Here is a 9900-nt window from a genome sequence, read left to right on the forward strand (position 1 = left end):
AAATTATGTGTCAGTGAAACAGTGAAGACTGTGTTTCAGAAAATTCCCTAAATATGGATGACATTGTGCTTGTTTTCCTTCAAATGTTTCCTCACAGAATGTATAGTGATGGCAACAAAGAACACAAACTAGTTAAACTCAAATGGGTAATTATGAAGTGAGTTTTCTGCCTCAGTCAGTAGTAAACTGGAACTTTAACCCATCAGGCTATTTGTGAGGATGGGGCAACATTCCTTGAAAATGTTCCTTCATTGTATATAGGCTGATGGGCACTTTTGATTCTTAGAGGACACTTTAATAATAATAATAATAATAAATTTTATTTATATCCCGCCCTCCCCAGCCGAAGCCGGGCTCAGGGCGGCTAACAACAATCAACAATCAAACAATCAAATATTCACACATTCTAAAAATATTACATTATAAAATCAATTAAAATCAAATTAATGGCAACTAATTAAGCAAGATTCTAAGCAGGTTGCCAGAGGAGGGAGTCAGGCTGCGCCCTGACCAAAGGCCTGGTGGAACAACTCTGTCTTGCAGGCCCTGCGGAAGGATGTCAGGTCCCGCAGGGCCCTAGTCTCTTGTGACAGAGCGTTCCACCAGATTGGAGCCGCAGCCGAGAAGGCCCTGGCTCTAGTTGAGGCCAGCCTAACCTCTCTGAGGCCTGGGACCTTGAGGATGTTATTATTTGCAGACCGTAGGTTTCTCTGTGGGGCATACCAGGAGAGGCGGTCCCGTAGGTACGAGGGTCCTAGGCCGTATAGGGCTTTAAAGGTTAAAACCAGCACCTTAAACCTGATCCTGTACTCCACCGGGAGCCAGTGCAGCTGGTATAGTACCGGTTGAATGTGATCTCGCAGCGAAGACCCCATAAGGAGTCTCGCCGCGGCATTCTTCACCCGCTGGAGTTTCTGGGTCAGTCTTAAGGGCAGCCCCACGTAGAGCGAGTTACAATAATCCAGTCTGGAGGTGACCGTCGCATGGATCACTTTATTCTCCAGACACCACTCTAAGGGCCAGAATAATCCAACACCCTCATGGATAGTTAGACTTGATGATAAGTGGTATTGCTTAGTTAGTAAAATGTTCACATATATAACTAAGGTCAGCAATATGGGGTGAGGCAGGCTGAATAATCAATGTACTCCCAGAGCAATCCTTTCAGGAGACAAATTGGCCAGTGGCTCTTTGCCTATCCAGAATACTCATGAGATAGAAAGATAATGTAACCTTATGCAAAATTGACACAGACACTGGCCTACATCCAAAAAGCTGCTTAGGCTGACACAAGGGGCTTTTGCTATCCAAATATAGGTTTTTTGCTTGACCTTTTAAATTTTAAAAAGGTAAAGGTAGAGGGACCCCGTTAAGTCCAGTCACGGACGACTCTGGGGCTGCGGTGCTCATCTTGCTTTACTGGCCGAGGGAGCCGGCGTACAGCTTCCGGGTCAGCGCACGGAAACGCCTTTTACCTTCCCGCCGGAGCGGTACCTATTTATCTACTTGCACTTCATGCTTTCGAACTGCTACGTGGGCAGGAGCAAGGACTGAACAATGGGAGCTCAGCCCGTTGCGAACAGCTGGCTAGGCTATGTCACAGAATTCTCCTCCTTTCTTTAAGTAGTTTGTCACACCGCATGGAAAGCTGCCGTTAGTCTTTTGTCAAACTTTCTGTTTTACTCATTTCACAGTGCCTTCAAACAAACAAACAAACAAACAAACAAGCATTTTATTTCAGTTTTTAAAATGAGAATGACTTTTAAAAAACAAAATACAACAATACAATGCAGCTCAGTCAAGTTCATGTCAAGATTAATAAACATTTCATCTGTCTAATTATATAACAAAATAAGTGCCAAGTGTAAGATACATAAATTAAACTTGGTGTGTGTGTGTGTAGGAATCCATCAAATACAGTTTACCCCAAGGGATCTCCAGAATGTTCTATGTGTTGTCAGTGAATTCCAGACATGTTCTCTCTGAGGTAAATATGAAATAAAACTGTGCCATTGGTTTCACAGTTCTAGACCAATGATATATTTATTTTTCATTATTCATATATACAATAATATATCTTCTTGCCTTCATGCTACAATGGTAGTCTGGCAATTTCTTAATCTATGAAGATCAGGTTATTGGTGCCAATGCAATGCTAGCCATATGCAGCATCGCCACAATTGGAGGAGAGTTTCCTATCTGGAAGCGATCTTGATTTGTGGAAGATTAGGATAAAAATAAAATACCTCCCTCTAATACTGTATCATCACAAAAGTGCACATGACACTACTAGATCTCAGAAATACAACGTAAGCACAGTTAAGCTCTCATCCTGAGGGGTGAGGATGTCACAGTAGAGAAGACAGACAGGTCTCTGGGGGATTTAAGAAGCTGAATCTAAAGCTTAAAATAATCATCACATTTTACAAGCCGGCAGATCAAAGCCAGGTTTCCACCAGGCAAGATGAACCTATATCAGGGAGCATTTGCTGCAGATAAAAGAGGCATCAAAGGAGGACTCATGCAGCTTCTCTAAGTTTCATTTCCAGCTCACTCACTAGATTTGCTCTTTCTTACAGTCCCTGTTCTATGCAGATCTACCTCCATAGAGGTGAACATCCCTAAGGATCTAGTTGGAGGGATGGACCTCTCACTCATCAATGGTTCCTGCAAAGGGGTATCCAATGGAACACATGTCAACATCATCTTCTCCCTGAAATCCTGTGGTACCACTATAGATGTACGTATGAATATTAGCTTTTTCCTGTTGGCTGGAAAGATGTATCTCCATTAGAGACTATCAATCCTATAACATTGAATCTGTGCAATTCTGGTGCATAGCTGTCAACTTACAGATTTGAAAATAAGGGACCAGCAGCCTCGAAAATAAGGGATCAGCAGCCAAAATAAGGGATTTTCCGGCCCCCTCCGAGCCAAAGGCAGAAAGCCCAGCCAGCAGCCAAATGAAGCCTCAAGCGGTGGTTCCCACAGTGCAGCAACCCAACAAAGGGGATGCAGCAAGGAAAACCACCGTCACCTCTCCACTGGGAAGCGCTAAGCAAAGGCGAGTCCCCAGGCAACACAGCCAATTTGATCGGCACAAGGCATGCAAGCTCTACCCCCCAGTTGTTCTTAGACTCCTGATTGGGTGAGCAACGCAGCCAAGCAACACAGTTGGAGCCTCCCTCCTCCCTGGCCAGCAGGCAGGGAGGGAGAGGAGCTGCTTCCTTTGAAACCCGGGAAATTTAAGGGACATCATCAATAAGGGACAGCAGCGGGACACAGCACTGGGATAAGGGACTTTCCCGCCAAATAAGGGACGGTTGGCAGCTATGTTCTGGTGTATGTAAGAATATTCTCAAGAGCACATTGACACTGAAAATCTACATTGGTTTTACTTCAACCTTTCCAGAACAATTCCAGGAATGAGTGTTTCTTTTATATTAGATTTCAGTATTAGCCACACACTTATACCCAACAGCATACTAAATAAGCAAAAGAACAAGAAACACCTCTGCTAAAATTAGTTTTTAAGAAAATATAGTTTGTTATTCACCTGGCAACAGAGGAGACTGAAGCTGCCCTTTGTTGGCTGACAGAATAATGACACCAGCTCTCAGCTTCCTCGGTCGCTCCTGATCAATCTTATAGCTATTTAATTGGGTTTCCACTCTCTTTTCTGTATTTAAAGTACATTTAAAGTAAGGTTCTTATGTATTTTTAAAGTACATAAGAAGAGCCCTGCTGGATCACTCAGACACCCGTCAAATCCAGCATCCTGTTCTCAGCATTGTGCCTCTCACAAGCTTTTTAATGAAAATTATCACAGCTGGAGTGATTACTCTCTTTTTTTTCTCTTATAGCTATTGACACACATTCAATTCTGAAATTTGGGAGAAATCTCTATTTCCCTTCTATTCCATATTCCATACCTGTTTCGCTAACCATCCACCAATGTTGGCCATCCCTAACATTTCAGCATGCCCACACACTTTCCCTCTTACCTTGGTTAGCATACAGACTAGAAACATGGTTTTTTCTAGCAGATTCGTAGCTTGGGGGCACTCCCAGATCCTTTGCTGCCACTCAAGGCTCAGTGGCCTGGAGTGCCTTCCATCAGCTTTGGCTGGTGGCCCAGCTATGCCCCTATCTGGACAGGGATAGCCTAATTACTGTTGTCTATGCTCTGGTTAGGACGCGGGTGGCGCTGTGGGTTAAACCACAGAGCCTAGGACTTGCCAATCAGAAGGTCAGCAGTTTGAATCTCCATGACGGGGTGAGCTCCCATTGCTCGGTCCATGCTCCTGCCAACCTAGCAGTTCAAAAGCACGTCAAAGTGCAAGTAGATAAATAGGTACCACTCTGGCGGGAAGGTAAACAGCATTTCCGTGTGCTGCTCTGGTTCGCCAGAAGCGGCTTAGTCATGCTGGCCACATGACCCAGAAGCTGTATGCCAGCTCCCTCAGCCAATAAAGTGAGATGAGCACCGCAACCCCAGAGTCGGCCACGACTAGACCTAATGGTCAGGGGTCCCTTTACCTTTACCTTATGCTCTGGTAAGATTACTGCAATACGTTATACATAGGACTGCCTCTGAAGACGCTTTGGAAACTTCAGCTGGTGTAGAATTCAGTGGCCAGGTTGCTCACTGGAGCAAGATGGTTTGAGCATATTACCTGGTCCAACTGCAAAGTGATGGTTTTGACCTATAAACTTTAAATGGCTCAGGACCACAATACCTCAAGGACCGCCTCTTTCCATATGAACCTACCCAGACCCTGAGATCATCTTCTGAGGCCCTTCTTTGTGTTCCTCCTCCTCGAGAGGACTGGAGGGTGGCAACATGAGAACAGGCCTTCTCTGCAGTCGCTCCCTATCTGTGGAATGCTCTCCCCAGGGAAGATTGGCTGGCGCCTTCATTATACACCTTTAGGTGCCAGGCAAAAACATTCCTTTTTAACCAAGCCTTTGGTTGATCTGATTGACATCCTATGCCCTTTTAAAATGTTGCTGGGGGGCGTTATTGGTTTTTTTTTATTTTGATTATATATATTGTGGCTCTTATGTTGATCTTTTCTGTGAACCTCCCTGAAACCTCTGGGTAAAGGGAGGTATATAAATTCAATAAAATAAAATAATAATAATGATTTCTTAAAGCAAATTTTGACAGTACTGTAGAGTTTCTTGTTCCTAGGAAGCTATCTTCTGTTCCCACAGAAGCTGACTTCTGTCCCTCTACCCCTGCACGCTTGCAGATTCGCTCACACAGACCCAGTCATAATAGAATTGTTCCTCTTCACATATTTCCTCATCTATGTCCATCTGGCTTCACAACGTTCTCTTTCCTTCTCTGCCCCAGGTGGTAAATGACAAAATCATCGCTACCAATATGGTGACTGGTTTGCCCAAGCAAACGCCTGGCAGCAATGGCGACATCATTGTCCGCACAGGGAAGCTGTTGATCCCTGTGACTTGTGAATTCCCTCGCCACTACACCATGTCAGAGGGCTATGTACCCAACGTGAAGAACTCGCCGCTTGAGATCGTGAGCCGCAACCGGGGGGTCTTCCCCTTTACCCTCGAGATATTCAAAGACAATGAGTTTGAAGAGGCCTACGGAGATGCTCGCCCCACCCTTAAACTCCGAGATTCTCTGTATTTTGGAATTGAGCCCTTGGTGCATGTGAGTGGTCTTGAGACATTAGTGGAGAGCTGTTTTGCCACCCCTACCTCCAAGACTGATGAGATCCTGAAGTACTATTTGATTCGAGATGGGTGAGTATTGGCGCTGCTTCTTTCATTTCCCTGATGTTCAAAAACCCCTGTTCTCGTTGCATGGAGGATAACAGAAAGTGCCACCCCTTTCTCAAGGCAAAATGTTTTTTTCTGCTGCCCATCAGAACAGTCGCCAGCTGTCATGGCTACCCAGGCAAAGCTACCCACTTCATAAAAAGGAACCAGAGGGAGCCGTTGGGTGAGCAAATGGATATCTTACAACTGCAGTTACAGGAGCCAACTCTCCCTGTGACTTTAATGACTGGTAATTAATTTGGTGCCAAGAGTTAAAGCCATTTGCCCTTCTTTGTAGGCCATCTGGTGACCCACCATTAGAGCATATTTAACCAATTAGCAGAATTGTGATCTTCAGTGATTGGATTACTTCAGTGGGAAGCCTGCTTAAGGCCCTCAATGAGGCATGGGTCTTTTTCCCCTTGCAAAATATTCCTTTATTAAATAAGTCCCCCTGGACTGGAGATGTACATACAGTAAGTACTCTGGACTTCTTTCACATCTTACCGTCATTATTTGAAGAGGCCATTTTACACATTCCATTCCCCACCCCCAGTAGCAATAATCCGCACCATAGCAATTGCTGGGGCATAGGACTCTTCAGATATATGTCAGCAGAAAGGATTTGACCAAGTGCTATAATATATACATAGTTCCATGCTCTCCATCTTCCCAAGAATGAGTTCCTGGGTAGACTCTTGCAGGGTCAGTTTTCTTGTGAGGAAAGCATTCTGGAGACTTGGATGACATGTTTCTACACATACAGACCAACCAGAGAGTGAAATAGAAATGCTTTCATTCTCCAATCATGAACTCTATCCTTCCCACTTCAATGTGCTTCTCCTGCAGATGGGGACAAGGATAAATTGCAGTGGCTTGGCATTACCCTCAAAGGCCTTCAAGCCTATTCTTCACCATCAAGTGTGAAGTCATATGCAAGCCTAGAGAGTTTTGGGGAGTCGAGAGAGTCATTCTGCGAAAGCAAAGAGCATGTTCGCAGCAACATGTGTAGTGGCTTTTAATTGAATTGTTCCTCAAGCAGTTAGCAGTATGTCAGTATCACTACATCAAGACTTATTACTGTTTGGCCCAAGGACTTCTGTGTTTTCTATACGGGTGGCTCATTCAATCTACCAGGATTCCTTCAGGCACTCCGAAACCTCAGGCTCCAAACATCCACTCACTGCCTGCAACTTGGAACATTGTGAATGGTTTGTATGTATTTTTAATGGCAGCAGCAAGGAGAAAAAGAGGAACAACAGATGCATAGTGTAGCACCCTGCTTGTGGTTAACGCTTAGCTGGAATGAAATATTCAACGCAGCAATAGAGAAATTAAAATAGTAATTTATTTGTCAGACAAATAAATAAGAGGCTCAGTGGTACGTGGTTACCAAGCTCTGGCCTGGCCTCCTGCCATTCTGGCCAGCACTTATATTCCCTTAATCCAGCCCCCTTTGCTCCTCCTGTGGCTGCCTCTGTCCAATCAGCCTGGTTGAAATTCCTATTGGCTGTTTGCTAGAGCCAATCACAAAAGATACACCCACAAAAGATACACCCATTTCCTTGCCCTTATAAGGGAGACAAAGAGCTATATATATGACATATAAGTAATAATATATCTTACATGGAATCTTAATTACCAGCTCACCTCTTGCCCTTCTTGCCCTATTGCCTTCTAAAACAGATGTTTAATCTTACATTTTTATGTTCAACAGATGTCAAGGATCTTGAGTTTCACATCAACATTGAAAGATTTCCTTCATTTAATGTTTCTAAACAAATGCCTGACAACCATATATCAAGACTGCCCGGATGGCGTCCTCTGTCCGGCAGGGGGGCTAGGCTGGTGGCTGACTTAATTTCAGGATAAATACAACTCTTACAACCATATGAAATAAGAATCTAGCATTCCTTAAATCCTTTGCATAATTACATTTAAGCCAATATATTTAAGCTAATATATTTCATACATTTATCATAGGTAGCCTCTTAAAAGAATAAAGCTTCTCAAAGTGAAAAGGAAGGAACTCAATAAAACACAGCTTTTAAAAGAAGCCTCTTCAGTTTGCACCTCCCCCTTTCCCCCTCCTCTCCAGCCTCAAAATAAAATAGGAAGAAGCTGCTTCTTCTGCCAAGCCAGTTGCCTTTCCAACATTTAACACATTTTAACCTTTTTTAACTCTCTTAGTTTAAGAAACAGCTTTAGAAAAAGACTTCCCCCAAAAATGTTCTCTTTCCAGCTAAATGTTTCTCCCCATTGCTCCTGGCCTTTTAACCTTAGAAAGAAGATCTGGCTCATTTTACTGGGAGGCACATTGGTATTATCTTCCCCATTCCTAATGGTGTTTTCTCAGCCTTGGGGCAGCATATGTAATTCTCCCTTTTTATGACTTTGAGAATTGTTTTTCTACTATAAATCAATGGGGCCCTTCTTGTCTTAGGAGGAAAAACATCTTGCCAAGGTTCTTTTAGGCAGCTGGTCTTTTGCCTGGCATGAAACATTTGAAAATCCTTTTTTTTTTTTAAGCTCATTTTTAAATACAAGCCTTGATTGAAATATATAGAAGCTTTGATAAAAATGCAGGCTTATGATTAGATGCCTCAATAGGAGAAGACAGGAGGCCGAGCTCTGGGGCTTCCAGAACTCCATGTTAATCATGATGAGCAGCTCCTCCTATTAAAAGGCTCTGGTATATTTATGGCATGTGTGTCCTGCAACCCCATTGCTGCCTTTATCCTCTAGAGGGCATCTCGAGACAGCAAAATGGAGGCTGGGTGTGATGGAACAGGCATAAGGCTGGCTTCAACATACCTTTTATTTTTATTTTTGCCAGGTTCACAAAGTTGGAGATAATTCTCTGAGCTTCAGCGAACAATTTTTGCCGGCTAATGGCCAAAACCAGGATTCAGTTTCACAGATTTAATGCATGGGAGAGAGGGATATGATTAGACATGTTTCAGTGTTAGGAAGGCGAGTGCTTAAATCTTTGGGCACTTATACCAGCTGTTGCTTCAATCTGTCCCAAAATTTATATGGAAACAGATGAAATCTGTGCCTAGTCCCAGATTGTCTGTCAGAGAAAAAAGGTGGGGTTCATGTGGAAATAAGTTACAGTAAGAGCTGTTTGCCAGTAGAACAGACTCCCATGAGAGGTGGTGGACTCTCCTTCAGTGGCCACCTGTCATTTATGATCTGGCTGAGATTCCTGCATTGCAGCTCAAGGTGACTCGGGGTCCCTTCCAACTATACAAGACTAACCAAGAGAGAGACCCCTTCCTGGCTAAGAGTGCCTCTCGCTTCATTTGCCATTGGAAAGAAGTGTTCAAAAGCTCTGTGAAGTGCATTCAAAGACACACACATACACAGTCCTGCTTGCAGGATTAAGTACCCTCCCAGCTACACATTTGGGAGCCTTGTGAGATATTTCTGTTGCTAGCCTGCTGCTCAACTATAGATTGCAATCAAGTCAGGTTGGCTGGATGTTTCCTCACATAAAACACCTTGCTTTGCACATAAAAAACCAGCAAGTCAGGCAGGAGGACTAACTTCTCTTGCTGGTATCTATGTGCAGACTATCTTGTGCTTTAGGCAAAGCTAACTACTTGCACCACCACCAATATTTTTTTTTTACTCTGGTTTCTCCTCAGATCGTTTTTTCACCCTAATTTCTTTTTTCCAAAAACATGTCTTTGTATGGACTGGTTCAGAAATGATAAAAATTCTTCAGAATATGAAGTAAAAGTAAAATATTATCAGAAATTTATAAGAGATATCAAAAACTAATTTGTATAAAACTGTGCCCCTCAAAGGTCAGTACTACTGCATGCCTCTGAGGGCGGCTACCTAGTTGGCCTAATGACAGTACTGGTTCTGTCTATGTGAGGGGAATCTTTAAAATGGAGGAACATCGAAGTATTTGGGGTGCAATCCTAAACATGTTTACTAGTGATAAACCTCATAATGGGACTTCCTTCTGATTAAACCGGCATATGATTGCGCCGCCAATCCCCCACCTTCAGTCTGAAGTGTTCCAGAGCAGCAATAGATACTGATCATGCATTTCCTCTCTTGTCAAATGAACACACAATCGCTAGGGAGTGACTCTGA

General features: G+C 43.5%; 1 protein-coding gene across 2 annotated transcripts in view; it reads left to right on the plus strand.

The window, feature by feature from the left end:
* OIT3 (oncoprotein induced transcript 3) overlaps positions 1-9900 on the plus strand; it is a 33899-nt gene that overhangs the window by 17301 nt on the left and 6698 nt on the right. For both annotated transcript variants that reach the window (XM_081861870.1, XM_081861871.1), the window contains exons 6-7: positions 2580-2740; positions 5360-5775. In XM_081861870.1, the coding sequence (XP_081717996.1) occupies positions 2580-2740; positions 5360-5775 (577 nt within the window). The remainder of the gene's footprint in view (positions 1-2579; positions 2741-5359; positions 5776-9900) is intronic.

This window comes from Podarcis erhardii (genome assembly GCF_964252035.2).
Source record: "Podarcis erhardii genome assembly, chromosome: 5".
NCBI lineage: Eukaryota > Metazoa > Chordata > Lepidosauria > Squamata > Lacertidae > Podarcis > Podarcis erhardii.